At 38.8% G+C, this 26459-nt stretch overlaps 1 protein-coding gene across 2 annotated transcripts in view; it reads right to left on the bottom strand.

Moving 5' to 3' along the window:
- LOC129377682 (ankyrin repeat and fibronectin type-III domain-containing protein 1) overlaps positions 1-26459 on the bottom strand; it is a 140175-nt gene that overhangs the window by 106463 nt on the left and 7253 nt on the right. Inside the window, exons 2-3 of one of the 2 annotated variants that reach the window (XM_055057783.1) lie at positions 23189-23370; positions 16752-16975 (exon numbers count right to left, since the gene is read on the bottom strand). In XM_055057783.1, the coding sequence (XP_054913758.1) occupies positions 16752-16975; positions 23189-23370 (406 nt within the window). Of the gene's footprint in view, positions 1-16751; positions 16976-19651; positions 19688-23188; positions 23371-26459 lie in introns of those variants that run through there. The other variant, XM_055057784.1, reaches the window with a different exon arrangement.

Below are 26459 nucleotides of genomic sequence, written 5' to 3' on the forward strand. Positions count from 1 at the left end.
GTAAGTTACACAAAAATATCTAAATTAAATTTAACTCAGTGGAGACAGAAAAAAACCCTGAAAACCGGTAGGAACACAGAGGAGAGAGCGATGAGACGTGAACACAAACAGCCTGGTGCATTTTCTCACGCTGACACACACACACACACACACACAAACACACACACACACACACACACACACACAAACACACACACACACACACACACACACACACACACACACAAACACACACACACACACAAACACACACACACACGACGACGCAGGTCAGCCGTGGGTGAGTGAAACCTCGAAGCGGTGGGTTTTTTCTTCTTCTCTTTCCTTGCGGTGGACACATCAATTTTAGGGAAATTACTCGGCCCATTATTGGAAAGTGTTACCGGAACGTCAATTAAAGGGGAAGTTTTTAACCTCACATTGCAAAAATAAACAGAACGAGACGCTTATTAAAGGCACGGTCAGCGCAGACAAAGAGTCTGGAGGGAGGGAGAGGAGGAAGGTTGGAGTGATAGAGGGATGGACAGAGAGAAAGAGGGATGAGACTTTGACTGGACCATCAGTCTGGAAACTGTGGCTTCGCTTTTGTTTATGTGTTTTTGTACCACAGAATGACACAAATCAATTAAGTTTAGTTCATTTTTATGTTAAAAGACTGAACATTACATGTTTTTCATTTTCCATAAATATGGAACGATTATAAATAGCTTTCACTCTTCTGATAAGTTTGGCATCTTTCTTTGTCATATTGAATTTTTCTGGGCCTTTCTATTTCATAAATATGTTTTGATCTCACTGCAACGTATCTTTGGCTGTTGGCTGAAAGATTCATTTCTAAGTAAATGAAGAGGTGACCTCAAAAGGAAATCCACCAAATGCACCGATTTTCCATCACAAATCATTATTTTTAAAATTACGTATCATCTCTTAGACATCACAATCATACGTTGGTTTATAACATAAAATCTCAACAAAACAAAATGAAAACTTTGGATCAAACATGAAAAAAAGTTGCAAAAAGCGCAATAAATTCCTACGTAAAATTATGCTATCAACAGAACATCCAGGTGGATACAAATGGAGTTGGAAGAAAAAAAAGGTGCAAAAGTCTGCAGACGACAAGTGTAAATGGAAGAACACAGGTGGGCGGAAAGGGAGAAAAATGTGAATTAAGGAGGAAAGGAAGGTGAAGGGCAGATGGAGAGGGGCGGCGAAGCCGAGGCGCAGTTTGTTCTGTGCAGAGTTACTTTGAAAATACAGTGGGTTCGGAGCAAATAAACACTGTGGGCAAAAAGGAGGCGGAGTGGGGGCTGCAGACAAAATGCGAGCAAGCATGTAGTCAGAAATATGACTTTGAGGAATCACTTCAAACAGGAGAACATAAGATGAAACAACCAGAGGAAAAAAAACAAGTAAAAAAAAAAGACAATGGAAACAGAATCGCTCCGTCAATAAACGTCACTGAACATTAAACAACAGAAATCATTTGTTCCACATCAGCTTCTCTTTCTGTTTTTGTTACAGTTGTACAACATGGTGGTGGCAGCATCATGCTATGTCAAAGCTGTTTGTAGCTCTGGTTGTCCACCTTCCTGTGTTACATCGGCCTAGTTAAAGTCCAGACTTAAATACAACAACTTTTTCCATGTGGAAATATTTGAAAACAGCTCTCCATCCAGCCTGACTGAGATTGAGCTGCTCTGCTCTGAGAGTATTAACTGTTAGAACCGTAATAAGAAATTAGGGCTAAAACGATTAATCGTTATGAATTGATTTTTTAAAATTAATCGTCAACTAATTTAGTAATCGATCATTAACTGGAATATGTAAATTCAAAAATAGGCAATTTGCTGAACAAGGAAATACAAAACAGTAATTTAGTCAAAACTATATAAAAATATATTTTCATTTTGCATTTAAGATAAAAACACTATTGTCTATCAGGATGTTAAACTTAATCATTCAGTTCAAATTTGCTAAAGGAATAATGTTGATGTTCATTTTCTTATTTTGAAAAGTCTGATTATCTGTTTATTTCCATCTTTTAAAGAATTTCTAATATTGTACAGAAAAAATCTTAAGTGGTTTAATGAAAAATCAGGTGAATGTGACACTTTTTGCCAGATTGATCGATTAATCATCAGAATAATTGATTACTAAGATAATCATTTTGGTTGCAATCCTAATTTTGTGGATATTTGTTGTGTTTTAGTTTGTAAATGTTGTGTCTTCATCTCAATGGTGATGGACAGTTAAGTTATATCATAATTTTTTTATCTGATTGATTGATCAATTGTTACAATTATCAATTAATAAAACAATAATCTTAATTTCAGCCTTTATTTGTTGTGTTTTAATTTGTAAATGTTGTATGGATGATTTCTGCCTAATATCAAAGACGTACCTTCATCTAAATGGTGATGGAAAACAACTGTCTCACCATTTTCTTATCTGATTAATCGATTAATCATCAGCATAATCAATTACTAAAGTAAACATTTTACAGTGGATTTTTGTGGTATTTTAGTTTGTAAATGTTGCATGGATGATTTCTGTTAGATTGTGATGGACAATTAATTTATATCATCAGTTTTTTATCCCATTAATCGATTAATCGTGAGAATAGTCAATCAATAAAATAATGTTAGTTGCATTAAAGTTTGCAGTTGCGATGCAACAAAATGAGAAAAAGTTAAAGGATAATAGTTATATCTGCAAAGTTTGCCTGTACTTCATTAAGGCAACTGTTGGTTTTATTAAAGCGCATTAAAGGTCCAAAATATCCTGAAGGTGTTTACAGAGCAGGAACAGATCGAATGGCAAAGAAGCGGGTCTGCTGATGCTTTACTGACTCGAGCCTCCAGAACTGGGTGGAGTGTGATCAGATGGCTCCAGGGGGTCTAAGTCTGCAAGCTCACAGGCATGTGAAATGCCTTCACACAGCCAGTGTGTGGGCCTCTGTTTAGAAAAGGGCCTTGCCAAGAGCCCCATCACCATAACAGACCAACAGCTGCTGAGAGGCGGCCTGTTCCATACAGCTTGCTAGATTACACATTGGACACAAACAATGAAGTTCTCCTCTCGCTCTGAATGGAAAAAGAAGAGGCGTGAGTGTAGCTGAAATAATAAACAAACCGGCTGGGAGCAAGCATTATCTCCAGAGGGAGACTTATAGCAAGTTCCCACTGACACCTTCAAGAAATATTTCAATGTCAAGCAGATTTAGGCTGGAATGGAACATTTTTCCACAGCAGCAGGGGAAAAACAAAAATTAACTGTACGGCAGAAGTTACAGATTGATGAAGAAATTACTGAGAAAATGAAAGCAAAAACAGGAAATAAGAAGTGAAGTGGTGCGGAGCAAATTCACTGCCCTGCATTAAAGGTGAAGATGTGTAAAAATCTTAATAAATGATGAGATTCTCAGAGACTTTCCTGCTGATTGATGCTCCGATCCTGAAATACAGTCTGATCGCCACATATCAACCCTTCATAAAAATGTGAACAACTTTAGGCAAGGAGCCATTTTCTGCACAAATATTAACACATAAATGACATGTTCTTCCGATATTTCCCATTTTGAGGAGTGGCTAAAAGAAACAGTCCTTTGTTTCACATCATATTCACTCTGGATGCAGGACGTCACAAATGACAGCCTGAATTTGATTCCCAGATCAATTTTAAAAACTGAAGTTTACATTTTAAAATATGCTTTAGCTGCATATTATTATCTACGGAAGACAATCAGGGCCACAAAAAGAAGAAAATCTGACTTTAATTGAATCATTCTGAGTTTTTCTATTATTGTAATTCTGACTTCAAACTCACAATTATGATTCTTATCAGCACTCAGATTGTAATGTTTTCTGTTTTTTTTAAATAAATTTTGAATTTAATATGAAAATTTGGATTTTGATATCAGATAATAACCTCTCAATTATGACTCCTTACCTCAGAATTCAGTTTTGTTTTCTTTGTTTTTTTTGCAGAATTCAGAATTTTATCTCAGAATCCTGACTTTTTTTCTCAGATTTTTGAATTTTGTCTCAAAATTGACTTTTTACTCAGATTTCTTAATGAGAATAAAATATTGGTCGAACAATTTTTCGAGAAATTCTGACTTCAACCTCAAAATGTTGACTTTAAATCATTAAAAACAACAACACTCAAGTCCTGTCAAGTTCCTCCAGGAAGTTGGTTCTTAGCATCTCACATTGAAGCTCCTTCTTCCCAGGTGCTTCTCTGCGTCTAAACAAATTAAGGGTTGAACAAATTAAACAAATTGATGTGTGAATTTATTAAAGTATTTCTCTAATGTAGTCTAGTTTCAGGATCAGGTTTGGTCGAATAAATTTAATAACCCCAATAGGGCAAGAGATGAAAAACGACGTGTTGAAAATAGTTTAAACTGAGCAACACTCCTCAAAGTCCTGTCTCAGCTCAGCTGCAGTTGTTTGTTTATGCACATTAATCATCTTTGCCGCCACATCCATCCGTCTTCCATCTGTAACACGAGACGAACAGAACAAGTCGATTCAGCACCACATGTCTCCCAACTTGAAGTGATTGTCAAGCTGATGTTCAGCACAGGAATGCTGAGCGGACAGAACGAGCCGACTTCTCTCTTCTGCAAGCATAATGAAGAAGAAGAAAGAGGAGAAGAAGAAGAGAGCGCAGGCGAGCCGTGGTTGATGTGGTTCGGACTGCGGTTGTCTCTGAGTTCATCATCCCAGGATGAATGAGTCACCAACTCCAAACACCACCCAGCGACCCGCTCAGTCACACACAGCTGGTGCTGCTGAGGGCCATCGCTGCAGAGTGGCATCATGCTGCCACCATGTGGTCAAAGAGCAGAATGCACATGAGCTATGAGTTAACATGTTAGTCACAATTTAATTCAAACAAGAAAAATCAACAAAATAATTATTTCTCTAGAATAAAATGAGTTTAACACGTTCAACAGATATTCTGCATTATTTACAAATAAGGATTTTGAATATAAATAAGAAGAAAATAGATTTTGTCATATCATGTGGGAATATAACCGTTTCCTTTAGCCTCTCGTCAAACTAGGAAAAAACGGAGAACTCAAGACAGATGTGTGTTGATCTGCATAATTCAGGAAGAAGAGCTTCAATGGAAGGGCCCAGTTTGTCTTTCCAGCTCAAAGACTGGGGAGACTGGGATAGAGAACTGCAGCAAAGAGCGCCATCTTGAGGTGACAGAGTCAGCATGATCACTGGATGTTATCTACATCACACCATCTTTTTTTTACCATGGGTTGCAATGAGATTAAAGCTGCACATAATTAGAAAATGTAGAGTTTATTTATTCGCACTGCAAGAGACAATAACACAAAAAGATTTTAAAAAACAGAGGCGTGTTGAGGCAACAACATCCCTACAGACCACACACATCCTGGACACAAACTGTCTAGGCTTTCACCTTCCCCCTGATTGTCTCTATGATAAACACAATGAACATCTTACTTTCTGAAAAGTCTGGGAAACAAAATATGCATCACAACCGACCTTGTTTTTCTTCCTTTCTTTTCCTAAAGTTGATCTGTACGCTGTGAGCGCTTACAAATTCTCCTTTTGTGTACCCAGTTATGCTGATTTAAAACCATTCTGACTGATAATTTATTCTGGAGAATAAGTTATTCCTCAATGGAAATCCTCAATGGAGCCAATTACAACTAATTAGCATCAATAAATCAATATGACAGCTCAATGTGAATAATCATATGTGCATTGTTCCACTTCCTGATGTCTACATGGAGAACAACCATGATCCTATCGAGATGGGGGAGAACCAGCCACAACGTCTCACTAATTGCCCCAGTGATTACAGAGCAAAAGTGGAAAACGCTGCAAAAGCCTCCAGGCCGTTCTCTGCTGTCCTATTTGGACTGAAAACACTCAAACTTGATCTGCTACAGGTGGAGATCTTTAAGCTTTCCAGCTAGTAACAGCATGTCTTTGAGTCTATCATCCCGGCTCATTCAGTCTACGTGTGCAAACATTTCACTTCAGAATTGGCATTTTTACAATAACCTTCAGCAGCTGTCGGCTGGTATCACCGTAAGGCCAGAACTTGAACAACCACTTCACCTTTAGCAACGGTTATCAGGAAAATAAGTGGCTGTCTGCGTTAGGTTAGATATTCACCTGCTGCATGGCAGAATCAGTGTGACTCATATCACTCATGCAGGAAACGAGTGTGTTGATGTTTCTACAAAAATCACGTCAGAACAAGAAGCACCAAACGTCTCAGTCAAAGCTTCACCTCAGAGATTAAACTACATATGTTTTCCCATGAATGTTGTGTATTGAATAGCACGCTAAATTACAGAAATATTCCAGGACTGAAACGATTACTCATGATGAATCGATTCTTCAAATAAACGTCAGATAATTTAGTAAACAATTACTCTTTAACTGGAGTTCACAAAATATACATCTTGCATAATTTTTACAAACTTTTGTCTGCAAAGAATGTGAATTAATCGGATTAATCACAATTAACTGATTAATAAAAGTCAACTTATTTAGTAATCGATTAATCTTCAGTTGAAGTATACAATATACATGTAGCATTTAAGATATATAAAAAAAACTCTTGAAAATGTTGATTAATTGGATTAATTGTGATTATTCTGCACTTCAATTAATCATTGACTAATTTAGTAATTTGTTAATATCTAACTGGAGTATAACAAAAATATACATTTTCATTCAAGATAAAGAAAAAACTTTCACTGTAAAAAACCCCAAAAGGTTCAACCCAGAAATGTGGCAGTTTTAGTTTCACTTCATTCAAATTCTGTAAAAACAAAAACATTCCCTGTGAAGCACCTTTTGCGTTCCAATTATTAATCAATCAATCTGAAAAATAATCAATAGATCATCAAGCAGAAAGTGCTGAGCTTTTCACACGTTGACTTTAGAAGTATTTTTTCAGCTGCAGAAACATCTTTTACTACAAATGATCGACCGTAGACTAAAGGAATGCTGCTGATGTATTTTAAGCAATAAAATGTTTCTTTTCTTATTTAGAAAATTTGCTAAATTATTTGTTTTCTAGCATCTTTTACTGTATGTCTAATATTGTATTAAAAAGGCTTTGAGTCTATCATCCCAGCTCTGCATATTTTTCATTCTGCATACGAAAAATAGGCAGAATGTGTCAATTGTTTTATCCGATTAATCGTCAGAATAATCGATTAATCGACTGAAAAATTTATAAAATAACCAATTACCAAAATGATCGTTAGCTGTCGCCCTGGAAAATACAAGAAATAAAATGCAATTTTTCAATGCACAACTTTTATCGTTTATATATCAAATGTTTTCTGGAAATAAAAACTCAAGTTTCAACAGCTCTCCACCACTCTCACTTTATTGCTTAATGGCTAGACTAACCCTTGCGTATTCCCCCGAACACATCTGCTGCCCGGAGACGAGCTCGTTATTGTATGTGATCTGCTCGGCATGTTAATGGGAAAAGGAGGGAATTGGGTGGCTGTTTGAACAGAGCCGTATCTCTCACAGTCACACAAGCAGAAGCAATTTTGCAAGAAACTGGTGGAGCATAGTGGTAAATATTAAGCTGCCTGTGTTTTACTGGGCCGGGTTGTTAAACACCTTCATCTTTTCAATGTGTGATCAATTTACAATCAGAACATTTTTTTTTGGAGAAGCTTTTTCTGTGTCTTTGAATGTCTAGAGAATAGACATGCAAATTATGAAAGGAAATGTTCAGGCTAAGTCAAAATACATGGACTTATAAATTTGGCTACAAATCCAGTTGAATTTAGGTCTGTTGCTTTGACTAGGCCATTCTTAAACAGAGCAAAATCTATTCAAAGCCACTTTTCTGAGTACTACTAAACTAATACACATTTTGATACTGGCAGAAATGTAAAAAAATAAAATAAAATAAAAATAAATCCATTATCCATCGCTACAACTTTATTGGTGTAAATATTTGTTGAAATTTTACTGAAAAATAAAGTTTCCAAGTTCAACATTTGAGTTTCTTTGTAAAAAAGTTTGGGTTTCTCACCAACAGTAATTTCTGTATTTCAGATAAAATCAAGAAAAAAATTATGAACTAAACCACAAATGCTAAACAATTTTACTGTCTTTGTTAGTCTTTGATTAAATGCATTTTAATGTAAAACTCCTGCTTTGTTTTGTTGCTGTTATTTGTTTAATTATCTAGTTACTTACTTTGTATATAAATACCACATTTTGCTGTTTATTAGTCTGTAGTGTTTATTGTACATTCACCAATTGGTAAGTAAATTTTTAAAAAGTCTTTAAATGAGTTACATCATTTAATTCCCCTTTGAGATCAATAAAGTATTTTTGAGCTGAATTAAAATCCAATATGGCTGCATTTGATCAATTCAGGTTAAAATGAATCAATTGGGGAAACTACTATTCTTTATTTAACTATATATAAATGCTTTATTAATATAACTTTAATGCTTTTCTATAGCATTTGAAAGGGTTTTTAGATACATAGCAATTATTTGATTGAATAATTGTGAAACAAATTTAACTCTGTAACACTGCTTCACATCTAAAGGACTAAAATTGTCCATCAATTCTTCTAAAATTATTTATAACTGCTTATTTTAATAGTTCACTCCCAAAAACATCTCTTCTTTTCTTAGTTTGTTTCAAATACTTTATTTTGAAGTGCATCACCAGTATTCCTTTCACTCAATCTCACAATGATGCACAAAATAAAATTTAAAAATCAGAGGCCAAAACTGATTTAGCCGTTTAGCTCAGTGAAATTTAAAATTGCAACTTTCATTCATTTGACTTGTCCAGTTTAAAAAATGATCAGCGTTTATCTGCTGCTCATGCTGGGTAAGTGAAAGTGAATCGAAAGCCATCAGGGGGGAAATCAGATGGTGACTTAGCAAAGAAAACAAGCAGAAAGCTCTGAATCACTGCAAACAGCAGATCACGTCCAAAACAAGACGCAGTCTGGGCTGCAGGACCGACTCTTCCAGACTGTGGAGACGCTTCTCCATCCAATTCCTCAGACGTGTAAGAAGGATTATCTTATCTTAAACCAAACTGTAAAAACACAATATTTTATTAAGTATTTTTGGTCTAGTTTCCGCTAGAAATGTCTTAACATACATGAAATAAGACAAAACTAACTTTTAGCAAGATATGAGAGATTGTTTTAAATAAATAATTCCTCAATATTGATAAAAAAAAAACTAACAACAATGGCATATTATTTCAGTTGTAAGATATTTTTGTCATATTATAAGTTTTATTTAATTAAAACAAGCTCCTATATATGCCAGTCAAACTTTCGCTGGACGATAAATTTATTGCGATAAACGATAACATTGTTGTATTGAGACCGTTTTAAAGCGATATAATGGTCACGGCTTTCAGAAAAGCACATTCTGAAAAATCAATAAACTTTAAATTCAAATGAACATGTAATGGTGGGACTGGAAGACATTTTAAAAATCCAAAATAAACAAATAAATAAAATAAAATAAAAATTTGTAAACAAAATTGACCTGGTTGAAACCAAAACAACAAACTCAAGACTTTTATCATCCAGTTGTTTGTAGAAAGAGAGAGAGATAAAAAAATAGATAAACTATTAATCTTACCATTGGAAATAATTTCAATTGTTTTAATTTATTATGCAATTAATTTATTTATTGATTATTCTGACAGGCTTACTGCTACATTTTGCTGAAAAGTTGCTTATATGTTAGTTTTGTCTTATTTCAGGCCTAATAAGACATCTGCAGTTAAACCTGAAAACACTTTGTGAGGTTTTGTGTTTTTGTGGTGCATTCTTGATTTCTACCAATGTGTGAACAAACAGATGACAGGTCAGCGTCAGAATGATGGAGATGAATGGAAAACAACAGGAAATATTCAGACGTCAGAGCTTAAGTTGCTTTGTTCCTCCTAAATCCTGCCAGCAGTCTCTCAGTATCAGGTATTTGTATGAGTACAAGATGCTCTCTGTGTGCGTTTGTTATGTCATCACAGGCTCTGTGCTCGATTCTTCACAGCATAAATGATCCCAAACAGACAGCACTTAACCACAGGAAGCCTTCGCCACTGCAGAAAACTCCAACGCTGCTCTTCTCACCAAAGAAAGGTGCTGAATATGATTTAGTTTATTAATCCACAGTGAAACCACTGAGCTCCCTGCTTGCAGTGCAGCAATGAGTCCTGGGCATCTGAGGTTTTATTTCGCCAAATGATTTGTCTGGTAAGAGTCTTGCGGTGTTTCCTGCTGCTTTTCCAGCAAATCAGGAAGTCGTGACAAATTGCTATTTGCATTCGCTTCTTCCGTGGGTAAATTGACTCCCCTTGTTTCATTTGTTTGAGGAACTCTGTGAGTCATCAGAGGACGTGTCGGGCCGAGGCGCAGCAAACAGGCGAGGACGGGGCGTTATGTCGTTACAGCCATCCAATCAGCAGAAATGATATGCTCTGTTCTTTGATTAGGAGGTTTGGAGAGCATTTGCACATCAGACACGCCTGTGCATAAATAAAACATCCACGCAGAAACCAAAACACACATTTTTTTTGCGCTGCCTCCCTCCACAGGGAGTCGGCAGATTAAACTGAGATTTGGACATTTTGGTTAAAGATTTCTGCAGTTTGTGAGACGAGTGTGGACGATATAATGAAACACACACACACACACACACACACACACACACACACACACACACACACACACACACACACTCAGTCCTTGAAGCTTCAAGTATCATCAGGACAATTCCTGGGGCTAGATGGAGATCTGAGCCGTGTGACGCACTGAGAGGAACAAATGAAACTTGCTTTGCGTCACAACAAGCGAGTTAATGTTCATATTATAAATCAAGACCGAAAGGTGATGAACTCAAAGTCACTGATTTCCTTAAAAAGGAGATCAGACTTTTTTAAAAACGATCTGCAGTTGGTCTTTGAGTCAGACTTTCTGCAGATAGCAGGAAGATTTTCAGGTAGAGAAGGACTAAATAATAATATTAAAACGTCCTGAATTAGATTTTCTATTTAATTTATGGTGTATTTGTGACTGGATTTCCCAAAATGACCCTCTGCAGACATTCATTCTATACTTTCTCAGAGATTTAATTTGTTCTTCACACATTTATGTCACTTTGTCTTGAATTTCCATTAAATGTCCCACGAGAGCTGAAGAAATTAAAGACTGAAAGCAAAAGCTACATTATGAAGTAAAGTTTTATCTTAGTTCAACTGCAACTAGACCAAAAAAAAAACTTGGTAACATTTTGCAGTACAGAGAATGATGTTTTAGTGAGCCTAGTCAAAGTAAAACCATGATGATATTACATACAAGATGCTAAATTGTAACCTTTTACATTTAAAAAATAAAAGAATATCAAAACACTTTTAATCAGTAACTACTAACAATTACAATGAATACTTTTTACAGAGAAACCAAAATGGTCTCAAATCAGCAGCTTGTTGTTTCGTTTCCAGTCCAAACATTTAATAAACCTGAAATAAAACAACAGCAGCTTTTAAATAACAATTCAGCACAAATGCAGCACAAATGCAGGACAGTGTTTTGAGTCATTTCCTTCATTTTGATGACAAAATGCTACTTCCAACGGCAGATAAATTGACTTATAACGTGGGAAAAATAATTTATCAGTGAAATAACTAGAACTGGGTTGCTAGGCAACGGGCTAGGCTCTGCGGGGGTTGCTAGGCAACGGGCTGGGCTCGGCTGGGGTTGCTAGGCAACGGCGCCAGTGCAAATAGCAGTTTTTTTTTGTCAATATTAAAGAATCATCGAGTTAAAACAAGCTGGTATTTCCTGCTGAAAAGTTGTCTGAAAAGTTGTAAGTTTGTCTTATTTCAAGTGTGCTTGGATATTTCCACCAGAAACTAAAGCAGAGTTTAGTTTCTGGAGAGTTTGGTGAGAGTTTGTTTTTGCAGTGTTGGATTGTGGTCAACGCATCTTTAATCAGTAAAAACAAAAACTGTGGCCCGTTTGGTGAAGATGCATCGACTGTCAGCAGACATCCTGTGAGCATGTTGACGTGAAAAGCAGCTTAAAAAAATTGTAAAACTGAAAATAAAGAAGATTTATTTTTGTCATAAACCGCTGAGGCAGCAGCAGAGACAGACACGCAGATAGTTACGAGGATGGATTTCTGGAAAGGAGATGATACTGTTACAGAAAGTAATTAACTTTTACCATAATGCACAATTTGGCAGCTGTACAAACACAACAATACATTCACTCGCTATTACCTCACTCCCAGCACTTTCTCCTCCGTCTGTCTGATCTGCACACAAATCATCAGACGACCACATTCCCTCCAAGATTGGAATCTCTCATTAAATTCAAGGAGATTAAGAAAGGTCTTCCCGATAAGACGAATCCTCCCTCAGCGTCTTACCGGAGGCTTCCTTTCAGGCCTGCATGGTCGCTACGCTACAGCAACGCTACAGCAACGCTACAGCAACGCTACAGCAACGCTACAGCAACTACAGCAACGCTACAGCAACTACAGCTACGCTACAGCAACGCTACAGCAATGCTACAGCTACACTACAGCTACGCTACAGCAACGCTACAGCAACGCTACAGCAACTACAGCAACGCTACAGCAACTACAGCTACGCTACAGCAATGCTACAGCAATGCTACAGCAATGCTACAGCAACGCTACAGCAACTACAGCAACGCTACAGCTACGCTACAGCTACGCTACAGCAACTACAGCAACGCTACAGCAAAGCTACAGCTACGCTACAGCAACGCTACAGCTACACTACAGCTACGCTACAGCAACTACAGCAACGCTACAGCAACGCTACAGCAATGCTACAGCAATACTACAGCTACACTACAGCTACGCTACAGCAAATACAGCAACGCTACAGCAATGCTACAGCTACACTACAGCTACGCTACAGCAACTACAGCAACGCTACAGCAACTACAGCAACGCTACAGCAATGCTACAGCAATGCTACAGCTACACTACAGCTACGCTACAGCAACTACAGCAACGCTACAGCAACTACAGCAACGCTACAGCAATGCTACAGCAATGCTACAGCTACACTACAGCTACGCTACAGCAACTACAGCAACGCTACAGCAATGCTCCGGCCGCTTGTTTCTGAAAACAAGCGGCGAACTCTGCAGCTCAACCTCTGCAGCAACCAGATGTTGTGTTAACCAGAAAACTTTCATGCTTTATTTTGATTTGTCATCTTCGCTGCACACAATAAAACAGATTCCATGAACAGATTTAATTAGACTTTGATTTAGTCATAAACTTGTGTAATTTCCATCCTGTCACTGATGCTGAACGCCGGCAGCTGTGGAGGCTTGTTGGAGGAGTTGAGGAGCAAAGAGAGGCAAAAACAAACCCGAGGATTTCTGTGTTCATTTTCAAAACGACACGAGAAAAAACCTCAGCAATGGCCAATAAAAATCAGACATCTTTAAGTCGAGGATTACCAGCTAGAAGTTGTGAATAATTTACTATGGTTTGTTGAATGTCATTATTACTATTGTGTTACTTGAAAATGGTCTCAAAACAATAATATTATCGTTTATGACAATAATTTCTGGAACCAGTAAAATATGTTACCATAATAGGCCTCATCATAAGTTCAATACAGACAAAAGAAGTTTGTATCAATAAGAAATCAGAGTTCAATTAGACACAACAAGGCTAAAAACCAGAAAATAAGACATGTTGTTGCTCCAATAAAATGTGGTTTATGTTTACGTCTTCCTGAAACGCCCAGGCGGTTCGGCCCAGGCGGTTCGGCCCAGGCGGTTCGGCCCAGGCGGTTCGGCCCGTCGGCTCCGTCCAGAGCGACTGCTGCCTCTGTGAGGCTCGGCCCAGTTTTCACCAGGCCAGTGGAGCATCAGAGAGTTGAGCTGCAAATTAAATCCTGCTCCCGCTGCACATTCTGCCCCCCAAACACTCAATTCTTTGGCTTTTTGCACCGACAGAAAAAATGAAATGGAGTTGTGACCGACAGGAAGTACAGATGAATTATTAAAGCCATGAAAGATCTATCCGAGGATCCGTCTGGATGGAGTTATAAAAACTGAAGCTTCCAGTGGTTTTACTGGTAAATGGAGAAAAACATGACAGCCTTATGTAAGCTTTTATTTTTGCCGTTTCTCCCAGGAGATCTGCTGCTTTTGTGCAAAAGCACAAAAGAGCTGCATGAATAAAAGCATCACCTGATGCATTATCCCCCCTAATGCTTCAAACCAATTAATGTAATGCCATTGCTATATTAAAAACAGGAATTATGTATCAATAAGGCATCTCTGTAAGTGCCTGTAATGTTGCCTCACCCCGAAACACCGGCGGCAGGCCATCACATCCAGAGCCGTTCCCACTCCTCCCTCCACACATAAATCCAGGCTGCTTCAAGAAAACACAAAAAAACTAAATGAAAAATCCGTCTGAGGTTCAGCCAGCGGAGTAAAAGCTTCCCTCGGTCGCATTTAATCCAGCAGAAACAAAACCGGCTGCCGTCTACCTGCGCAGGTGTCCCGCTGCTCTTCTGCCTTGAAGAGTCGATTACAAAGTTTGGGCTGGTAATGAGGTCTAAAGTTTCCTGATTAAATTACCAGAGGTCAATAAAAAGGTCTTTAATGTTTAATGGCTGCAGTGAACGGAGCCGAGTTGCACCCAGATGGCCCAAAGCGACGTGCAGAACGCTCGTTTAGACTCCCTTCGTTACTTACAGGAGCCCAAACTCTGCTGCTCTGCATTTATATCACATTAATATGATACTTTATCATTTGGAAAGAATCACCTTTACCAGAACTCCCTGGTTCCTAAATAATATTTGTTTAATTTCATTACATTTGGAATTGTGTTGAAACATTAAATTTTTTAGATTGTCCCTTTAAATTACAGGGAAATGTTTGTCTATTCAGCAGTTTTTAAGATGCTGATTCTTACTGAAATTCCCATTTTAGTCAGATTTTATTTTCATTTCCACCCGTTGCAATCTGAATGAAAAGTCCTGTTTTGCTGGCTAAATTCACTGTGAATCACAGTGTTTGCATTTCCAGAAAAAAACATTTTCTGTCAACTTAAAATACATAAAAATATCAATAAATAAAATAAAAACTTTCAGTTTAGAAATAAGTGCAAATCATAAAAAAGTACATATAATTTTAAGCCTTATTCCAATTCAGATTACAGAAATCACATTAATTATTTTCAATTAACTTAATAAATTGGTAAGAATTAAGTAAAAATAAATAACTAAAAGCCAAGATTTTTAAAAAATGCCTTTGATTAGAAATAATTCAGATTCATTTTTTCTGGCACCAGCGATCGATTCAACCTTCAGTCAGAGCATTGACTGAAATATTTTCACATTAAGTTGTGATCAGTTGTCGACAGTGGAGTTAGAAACAGACGTTCAGCAGGTGGAGAGGGATAAAGACGGAGTTTGGCTGAACTTCCCGATGTAGAAAAAGCCGCCGTGGGTTTCGGCTCCTGCATATAAATGCGTTTAAAGGATTTCACATTCTGTTTGCTTCATGCAAATCGGAAAACAAAACATATATGAAGCTGTTTAAGCAGCAAACGGCAAGTTCCTGCTCATTATATCTGAAACGGCTCAACTGGCTTAGTGTTGATCCAAAGCTGCAGCCAGAAAATGTTCTGGACCGAACCGCCTGCATGCAACCAGGCCAACAGCTTCACTGCACAACTACCACCAGGAAAACCGCATTTTTAAAACTGTGTGGGTCAATATTTTATTAAACCAGAGGCTTTAGAGCTGCTCTGCTGCAGCTTCATGAATACTGACTCATCAGTGAACAAAAAGGTAACATTTATCAGGTTTATGAGGTTTTCGTCTTTTAATATCCCACTCATGACTTCTTTCAAAATCAGGTAGCTGAACTCAACAAGTGGAGGAGGTCCCATGTTTGAAATAAGAAAAAAAAGGACTTATGCATGTTGTTTCCATTTCCTACAGAATTTTGTGACCATATTTAAACTGCAGAGTCAGAATTCCACGGAAAAACGGTCAGAATTCCAAAATCAAAGTAATAATTCAGAGCGAAACAAAAGTCTCATTTCTGAGATTAATTTAAGAATTTATAAGAAAAAGAAAGTCAGAAAAAGAAAAAAAACAACTTTGAATTAAAATGATTAAAATTCTAAGAAAACAGTCGAAAAGCCGTAATTCAGAAAAAAAAGGAAGTCAGATTCTGATCGAAACAAAAGGCTCAATTTGCCAAATGTCAGAATTTCTAAGAAAGAAGTCAGAATCCTTGAGTCGCATCAAAATACTGATATTAATGTTAGAATTTCAAGGAACACAGTTTAAGACGGCGTTCTGAGAAAAATATTGAAATTCCGAGGAACAAAAGTTCAGAGATTAACGTCACAAATTCTGAGAAAGACATTAAAAAAAGAAAAAGTCTGAACTAAGAGATTAAAGTCAACATTCAGAGAGAAAATGTAAAAATCAGACTCCAGCAGCTACCAGTCGGGCTTTGAGTCTTGGCCACTTGGAGCAACATTCTCACTGAATTATGCATTGCATTTAATATAACAGTGATTTATCTCCACTTCTGCTGCATGCCACGTTTTAACTGTAAAGCCTTTTATCCCATCTGAAGTCAGAAAGAATCAAAGATCCACGGCGAGCAACACTGGAGATGTCTAGAAGACGCAAAGCGCTCACACTTACAAATTTCCTCTTGAGCTTGCCCTTGTTGCTGCGCGCCGTCTTGGCTGAGCCGTAGTCCAGGCCCATGTCCAGGTGGTCGTCGGCCGACATGCTCTTACGGAGGTAGGCGGCCCGCGCCCGGAAGTGGGAGAACGGCGACTGGGAGCGCGGCCGGGCCTCGGTGCCGCCGCTCTGCTCCGTCTCGTCGTCTCCCTCCACGTCGTCCTCCAATCGCCACAGCTCTCCTAGAAGCAGAGAGGAAGAAAAAACAGAGACAGGTGGATAAATGAGAGCAACACAAATTGGACAACACAATTATCGGAAGCTGTCATCCGACGACGGCCTCCATAAAACACGCCTGGAATGTAATTTAGCTTGCCTTTAAGCTCAGCTGCTTTCTAACCATATTATTCTTCGCCTGACTTGTGAATAACTTGATGATGATTACAGCTGCTGGACAGAAATGATGGCTCATTTACAACAAAGGAAGAGTTGTGCAGCAAGGCTCGCGTTTTCTCCACAGCAGAGACGCGGCGCTGCACCAATCAGGTCCGACTCTCATCACTCTGCAGCCAACGGCGCTCAGTGATTCGTTAACGAAGCATCAGAAACGGACCAAGTCAACATGCTGCAGCAGCAGAGCAATCTGGCCTCTACAAGGACAAACCATGCAGAAATTATAGTGATAAACAATATTGTTGTTGTTGTTTTAAGTGGAAATTTTGGTATTTTAAGGAGGGAAATAACAGGAATTTATATAAGTGACTAAAACAATCAAACAAAAGAAAATGTTTCCAAATAAATAAATAAATGATCCTTTCAATATAAAACTTAAGAAACTTTAATAAAAGCTGCAGGTGTGTCTGTGCATGGTGGACATGTTTGTTTTTCATTCAGTAGAGAATCCAGACATTTTACTCAAGTCAGAGGAAAGAAACTTTATAATAAACTTTCAAAAAGTTACTCAAGTAAAAGTAATTGTAAAAATGTAACTAGTTACTCCCCAATTCTGGAAAAACTAAATTCCAAACTTCTGCTTTTTCTTTCCAATATTTTAAATGAAATAAAATCTGGAAATAGGACAATTTTCCAACAATAACTTGAAGTTAAGTACAGAAAAATTCATGAAGAGGTGAATCTCTAGTAAAGAGTGGAGATTCTGCTCTCTGTACTAGAATAGAACAAAAGTCAATTTGGAATGACGAGCTGCAACAGGGTTCATCTTTTTGGACAGAAGAAGAAAATGGAGAACTTGGAGAAAACCCAAACAGATCTGCAGACATGTTGGTGTGTGCATTAGTATTGTTCTGGTTAGTTAAAAGGTTTTTTATCTGTGGAGTACATGCATAATTCAGAAAGTCTTCTACAACATGCAGAAAAGTCTATTTTTTGTATCATAGCTCAGTGACGTTGATTTTCTGAAGTCTGCTGACATGCAGATGCCAGCAGAGCTGCTGTCTGTAGACATAAATCGCAGTAAATGCTGCAGCTGCTGCCTGCGCTGCTGTCAGTGTGAAGAGTCCTGAGAGAGTCGCTGAAGGGAGGCTGAGCAGCACAAACATGGAAATGAACCTGTAGGAGAAAACGGTTCCACTGAGAGGCGATACTTCCTGAGGAAATTAAGACATAAAATCCAAACTTTAGAAGAAAATGGTGGCAATTTGTTTTTGTTTTTTACATTTTTGTAAACAGTCTAAATCTAAGATGTAGAAAATGGTGCCTAGCTAAAGTTTCATTATGTTAAAACCATAAACTCTGGTATATTTCACTAAAGGGGATCTATTATGCAAAGATCACACTTTGCACATTTTGTTATTCAATTTGGGTCTAAATCACTTAAAGAAAACTCTTCCTTGTTTTTTGGTGTTTGGAAAACGAGCCCTTTCATAAACCTCCTGATCGTTGAGTCAGACTGTGCCGTTAACTACCAACCCAAACTGTCCTCCAGTTGTGAAACTTTAATAAAACATGTTTCTTTTTCATCCAGTAGAGATTACTGTACTGTAAAAGTAAAAAGTACACCGTAGTACACCTAAAAGTATGTTTTTTCAAAAAATGTTACTCAAGTAAATGTGACTCGTCACTACCGAACTCTGCTGGTGTAATGACAATAAGGATTATCCTATTTCACAATTATCTGTACTAAAAATCAGCACACTTTGTAGTTTGAAAAATATAAAACAAATCCAAGCAACATGAATTGATTTTATAACAGAAGCAAAGACGAAACCAGACGGATCCGTTTCTTCAGCTGAATTAACGCTCCATCCAGAGGTTCTGCTGCTGCGCGCACAGAAAAAACATTTTACCAAGTACTTTTGGTTTAGTTTCTAGTGCAAATACCTCAGTACACTGAAAATAAGACAGAACTAACTTAAAAGAAACTTTTCAGTAAGATATACAGTCATTGTTTTCAGTAAATAATTCCTTTGTATTGTTGAAAATGTTCTAGTTCCTCTGGCAAATAAATCAACTTATAAAATAGGAAAATGTCTTGTTATAAGTGAAATAATCTGACAGTGGAATCAATACTTCCTCATCAATAGTAAGGAATTATTTACTTAAAACAAGCCTCTATATCTATCTACAAAAACACTTTTAAGTTAGTACATTTGAAATAAGACAAAACTACGATATTTGCTCTAGAAACTAGACCAACAATACTTGGTAAGACTTTGTGTTTATGCAGAGGCAAAACACCAGTCATTAACTGGCCGTGCAGATGCTAGGAATGCGTGACAACTTGTGTCCACCTCTGTCACCAACTGCTGAACAGCTGCCTCAAATTGTTCACTGTATTTAAGAAGGAAATAAGAACAGACCGCAAGGCAGTCAAACATCAAACTGATCGCAATCACACCTCTTTGTAAGAAAAGTAGAAAAACAAATGGATCAAATGCAAGACATGTTGACGTACACACCTGGCTTCCACAGCTGGATGACACTGTGACACCAGACAGAGAGGAAGAGAGAGAGGCTGCTGAGTTACTCTTACTAATATCAGCCGCGGCTTAAATCCCTGAATGAAGTGCGGCTCGGTTATTAAACCGAGGAGCAGCGAGGGAAGGAGGAAAAAAAACAGAAAGAAAAAGAAGTTGTCTTCCAGCTCCTGCAGGGATAAAGAGTGGTGGAATGAGCGAGGTCGCATCATGGTCGATGACAGCAGTTGCTAGGCAACAAGGAGCCACGTGAGACCGGGTTCTTTAATTTGATATTTGCATCGGAGCAACAGCCGAACAAGAGGAAACAGGAGAGAGACAAAGGCGGTTAGGATGTTCGTGAAACGGCAGAACCTGGGTCCGAATCTGGCGGCGGCTCGGTTGGAATCGTTAGAACGCAGCGGCGGGAAGGATTCATTGGATTAGGGCATTGATGGATGGAGCTGAGGCTCCTCTAATAAAGTGGGTTTATTGATAAAATAATCAAGTCGTTGTTCCAACTGGAGGCCAGGACGGACCAGACAGAAGCACAGAGATTATTTCTCCTTACATTTTTTATTTTTATCCTTTTTTACCAAGTATTAAGCACTAAAATGACCAAATTGCTGTGGAATGAATCAAATATTGACTGTGATATTTTTAGAACACAGAGGGGGGAAAAAGCCATCAGAAAAGCTCAGTAAGGTTAATGAAGTTCTGCTTGTGCTTGGCATGTCGGAACGAAATGAATCTCTAAACAAGGTCGTGTCAACTTTGATTCAAATTCAGGCCAATAAAATGAAAAGTTAAACATTCTTTGTCTACAAGCTGCACATAATCCCACCTGGCTTGCATGACTAATTCAATTAAATTAAGCCTAATTGAAAAATAATTAACATTTCTGTAAATGCGCCAGAATTAGCCAAAGATTAGATCCTGTTCAGAAGCGAAGTGTCAATATAAGATGCATTTGTGTCACTCTGCTTGATTTTGAAAAGGAGTGCTAGCTAGAGCTAGCTTTGGAGAGGCTAACTACTAGCATGTTACCCACAGCTTGTACTTTTTTCTTTGCTGTGTTCAGTTAACTAACATTCAGCTTTACTTTCCATGAGCAAATACCACTTAGAATTTGTTCAGTTTAAAGTTGGAGGCGGTATATGTAACATTGATTTTAGACGTTTGTTATACATGTGCATAATAAACATGTTTCCGCCACAGCTTATTGCTTAATCTGATTAATCTGGCTGAAGGTTTTAATCCATTAACAGCACTAGAAATGCACCTCTACTTCCAACACCTGAATCAAAAGGCTGATCAACAACTTTTGCAAAGGTCATAAACCAGTCGTCTGATTCAGATGTGTTGGTACTAAAGCATCATAACCCACTGCATGTAAATTAATATTGAAAAAGAACAGCGGCGCTTCCTACAGCATTCATTACGTCTCTCACTCTTTGGTTAGGAACATGTCTTCATGAGAAATAACGAAAAAATACATTTTCTCTCCAATAATCTGTTTTATTTATGAATCCCCGCCGTATGCAATCCTTTCACAATACTTGTAAGTGTTTTTTTAACAAGGATGGATTTTTCTTTTCAAATGAAAGCACTCTCTGTCAGGAGGCTTCAGCTTCAAGATTCTCCATGACATGTTTTCCCTGTCAGGTAAGGGAACGCCGTTTGATTTACAAGCAAGAAGGAGAGAGAGAGAGACGAGAGATCAGAGAGAGCGAGATAGAGGGTTTACCACATCTGCTCCCTCTGAAGCAACTGGATGCTGTGCGATCTGTCATGTGAAGCAAATATTAGGGAGTCAGAGCAGCAGACGTCAGAAAGGTGAAAGAAATGGGTCATGTTTGGTGTATCTGAACACCTTAGTTTGGGCTTTTATGTACTTTACAGTTTTGTATCAGCAGCTACAGATTAGCACAACAGTTCAAGATGCTACTGCTTCATAAGTCAGTGCTGTCCAAAAGTTTTGGCAAGAGGATGCTGTGTTCATTAACAACATTTAGGGTTATTTGTAACTTACAAGCACAATGAAAGGATAGACTTAAGTCCTTCTGCTCACGGCATAGAGTCGCTCAAAAGAATTGAATCGCTTGTGAATGACAAAACTCGCTGCCGGTCTGACTTAGCTTCCTCTGATTATTTAAGTATTTCCCATTGTTTCCTTTCCACCGTATTTTCAGCTTTTTTTAAGTGACCTTGTTTTAAGTGAAATATACATTTTTTTTTAAACACAGCCCTTTGGTAAGATAGCTGTAGCGTCGCTCTTTCAGCCCAAGTCATGGCAAATAGATGGTTCTCCACATAGCAGTAATCCAGGGACTTCCAGTGGTCCAGGGACTTCCAGTGGTCCAGGGACCTCCGGTGATATAGGGACCTCCGGTGGTACGGGGACCTCCGGTGGTACGGGGTACCGGACCTCGGGTGGTGCGGGGACGTCCGGTGGTACGGGGACCTCCGGTGGTACGGGGACCTCCGGTGGTACGGGGGACCTCCGGTGTACGGGGAACCGGACCTCCGGTGGTGCGGGGACGTCCGGTGGTACGGGGACCTCCGGTGGTACGGGACCTCCGGTGGTACGGGGACCTCCGGTGGTACAGGGGACCGGACCTCTGGTGGTGCGGGGACGTCCGGTGGTACGGGGACCTCCGGTGGTACGGGGGACCTCCGGTGGTACGGGGGACCTCCGGTGGTACGGGGGACCTCCGGTGGTACAGGGGACCACAGTTTGAGAAAGACTGAAATACCCAACGCTGAAGACACCATCTTATTAGAAAAAAAGTCATGAAGGTGTGAACATCCCTCCTCACAATCAGAGAAGAAAAAAGCACAACAAAAGAAGCTGACTGGTGCCTCTAAGTGAGTCTTTTTCCAACTGTAGTCGGCAGGCGCCACCAACTGGATGTAAACAAGCATTTATTTGCTGTTACGTCAGTTCAAAGTGCGACACCACAGTTAGCTTACCCAAGGATTGGGTCTCTAAAGAGAAAAACTAAAGTTATTGGTGGAAAGTTTCTGAGGATGAGTTGCAGAACTTTTGTTTTTGTACAATATTATGATACATAGCATGTTCGCATGCTGCGCCCCACGCTGACTAACTGCATCTTAACACCTCAAATAGCATTATTTATGTTCGCCTCTCTACTGGCTGAAATAAAATGTTTGTTTTTGCCAAAGCAACTCAAGTCTATTCTTAAAATATTAGTAGTCCATTCAACACTTGTAGTAAGTAAATTTTTTGATCTCCATGTGTTTTCTGTCATTGGAAAGTTTAGAATTTGTATAATTAACATAATGTAAATAACTGAAAGTGCCCTGGGTCGACGTGTTCATGAGTTTCTTGTGGTCAGTCACATTTACAAAACAGCGCCATCTTCACATTCGGAGGACCAAAGACAATCAGTTAAGAGGCTACTATTTTTCCTTCAGGTTGTTTATATTAAGATGTTGCGTTATTGCAGGGGTAAGTGTTTGTTAAATCAGGTAATTGGTCCTCGGTGTGAAAAAGTTTGAGAAACTGCTGCCATTTACCTGCAGGGGGCAGGGTGCAGGCCTGTGATTGGCTGGTGGCAGGTGGAGGGTTTTTCCTGCGGGGCGGACTCCCACCAATCAAGTCTGAGTGGTGGACCCTGGAGACGGTTGGAGACTGGGGGATGCTGGGGAGCGTACGCGACTTGGCCAGTAGGGGTCGCTGCAGCTTCCTTTCCAGAGACCTTCAGAAATGAGACATGGAGAATACATCCGTTTGGTTTCTTGATACTTTTGACAAGAATACAATTATCGAAATGGAGAGAGCTGCAAATTAAAACTGTACGTGATACCATGTTAATTATACAAATAGGCCTATAATAATAAACAATAACTCAGTTAATTACATGATAAAATAAAACTCAATAATTTCCATTTGCATGATTTATCGTTTTCTCTCTTTCTACCAAAAACTCCATGATAAAAGTCTTCAATTTGTCATTACATATATACAATATACAACTATGCATATGGACTCCTATTAATCAGGGATCAGTCAGTTAATCAGTTAATCAGGTTCTTCCAGATGACTAAAACGATTGATTCGTCATAGCAGCCGACATCATCACATCAGAAATCAATAGAAACAATCAAGTGAACAGCTTGGCAAAGTGCTAAAACAAAACACACACACAATGCTATTTATTCATTTATTTAGTTGGACTTTGCACACAAATGCAAAAACCTAAAGCTGGAAAGCAATGATTCTATCAGGAAAATATACTGACAGCACAAAATATTTCAAGGAAGAAGTTGCATAAGAAGAGAGAGAGAGAAAGAAGTGACAAACAAGAATATGAAATTTTACACTGGAGGAACACTGGTGATAAATGTTCATACACTAGGTTTTAGAAATGTATCTATATCTTAGAGGAAAGATAAAAATATTCAACATGATTCAGTGTTGAAGAATTATTTCAAAGAAAATTTGGACCAAAATCTGCAGAAGACAATTTTTCCATGTACGTTTCACTTGGAGCTGCAGAAATCCTGGATAAAAAAAGGCATTTAAACACCAAAATTACTTTTTATGAATGTTAAATATCCTGGAAACGGCATCTGGAATATACATCATAAATAACGAGTGTAAAAAGGAGGGACAGGTGTTAATGTAGCAGTAAGCAGAGGCTCTTTAAGACAAAATCATGTAGAAAACAGGCTGGATCAGAAAAGTTTTTTATGGCTGCAGCCCTGTTTCACATTTACATGGCAATAACTGTCTTTAGGTTTTAATACCACTTTCAACCACAGGCTGCCCTTTATTTCAATGGCCTTTTATGTGATAGTCCAACGATAAGTCAAATTTCACTGAAAAAAATCTGAACAGTGCGGTGTACATTTGTATTCAGCTCCTCGCACACCCTGCTTGGTGTGTAGAAAGTTCCCACACTTCAACTCCAGAAACAGAACTCCTTCTGACTTTCTTCCAGAGATTCTTCTTTCAGTCTCTCTTCTCTGAATGCCAGATTTGTTGACACGTTTACATCAAGAAAACATATCAGTATTCCCTAAAAACCAGATTATTCCTGCTGTATTTGGTGATGCAAAGTGTTTCCTTCACAATTTTGTGAAATACACAAATTTAAATGTGGCCAAAAAAACCACCTCATCTTTAAAGATGACCTGTTATGCTTCCTTAAACAGATTAGATGTAGATCTAACCCGTTACATGTTTTGTTGTGTAACAAAACATGTTTGTTACATTTTTGTCCAAAATCATAAATCTGCCCTATTGAGCTGCTTTAGGGCGTCCTGTTCCTTTAAATCCAAATCCAAACACTCACACATGAAAATGGCTGCAAAGAGATGAGCAATTATACAACCGTACGTCTTTGACAAGCAAAAGTGGAGCCTCCTGCACAACCAACAAGACTGCATTAAGCGGTTCATAAAACCTTTGAACCAGAAGTAAATCCAGCTGACCAAAGGTGCTAGGTAATGACGCAATGCGACTCATCAGGACGTTTTTTAAACAGCTCATTTTCCAGACACCAAAAAAAAACAATGTACTAAAAAGAAACAGCTGGATTTTTATTTTTAAGCGCTTGTAATAATGAAGTACAAAAACGCAACATCGGTTTTTAAGTCCAGTCTTTAATTTTTATAAAAATATTTTTTTTGATAAGTTTCCATTGATTCAATTTTTTTTTGTAAAAGTGGGCAGCGAGGCAAGTGATTCAGTTCCCTCCTCACTTCCTATGTGTGTGTTCTGCAGATTATATTGCAGGCTTAAGTTTATCTAACTCTGGGGATCAATTAGATAAACCGAGAGCAGATTCGAGATCAGCACATCCACGGGTCTCAGAAGCAACGCACCGGCATCAGCGATTAAACTCCAACCTGGTGGGAAAAGAAGGTGCTGGAAATATTTAAACCCTGTGAAGGTGAAGCTGCTTTTCAGCTTTCTGCACACATGGAGGCAGGAAACACTTTGACAACAACAGAAGCCGACAAGATTCTCACTCCTGGGCGATCCACACCGACGTGTGCGAAGGAGAAAAAAGTATTTGCCTGAAGCGGACACGCACACGCACACACACACGCACACGCACACACCCCCCCCCACACACACACACACACACGCACACACACCCCCCCCCCTCCCCCCCCCCACACACACACACACACACACACTCCTTGAAGCTGCCTGCAGGTGAGTCCGCTTGTAAACATTTACAGCCAGCCGCACTCTCTTCATTTGCACAAACAGTTGTGAGTCTCCCACCGGCACAGCATGATGATAACACACGGGGTTGAACAGTCGGCCCAGGCCGCTCTGACAATTTGGGTTTCACTCATCCAACGGACCTGTTGCTAAGCGACACTGACTACAAAAAAGGGGGTGAAAAGAAGAGGAGAGAGCGGAGATGAGGAGTGAAGAGCCTTGTTTTTTGTTTTCCTTCGCCTCCCGGCAGCAATCTATACCATCAGGTTGGAGGAGTCAACAGTTCTCTGTTCCCCGATGTTCTGGAGAACCACCACGTCTCTTGTTTATGTGTCACGTAAACTGGAAATATGCAGAGAATAAACGAGATTCGCTCTGAATGACAGACATGAGCAAACTAGTCAAAATGTGTGAATAAAACACTGCAGGATTTGCATTTTTTTTAACAGAAAGTGTTATAAAAACATGCCATGCAATTGAGCTAGTCAGTTTGGCGTGGAAGAAAACTCTCGAAAAATCTTCTGTTCTCCGTCTCGCCGGCGCCCCCCGGGGGAAATGTGCTATTCTTCCACATCCACAGGCCCACGCTCCAGATCCAGACAAGCGCAG

Source organism: Poeciliopsis prolifica, unplaced genomic scaffold, assembly GCF_027474105.1.
Source record: "Poeciliopsis prolifica strain line A6 unplaced genomic scaffold, Auburn_PproV2 SCAFFOLD049, whole genome shotgun sequence".
NCBI lineage: Eukaryota > Metazoa > Chordata > Actinopteri > Cyprinodontiformes > Poeciliidae > Poeciliopsis > Poeciliopsis prolifica.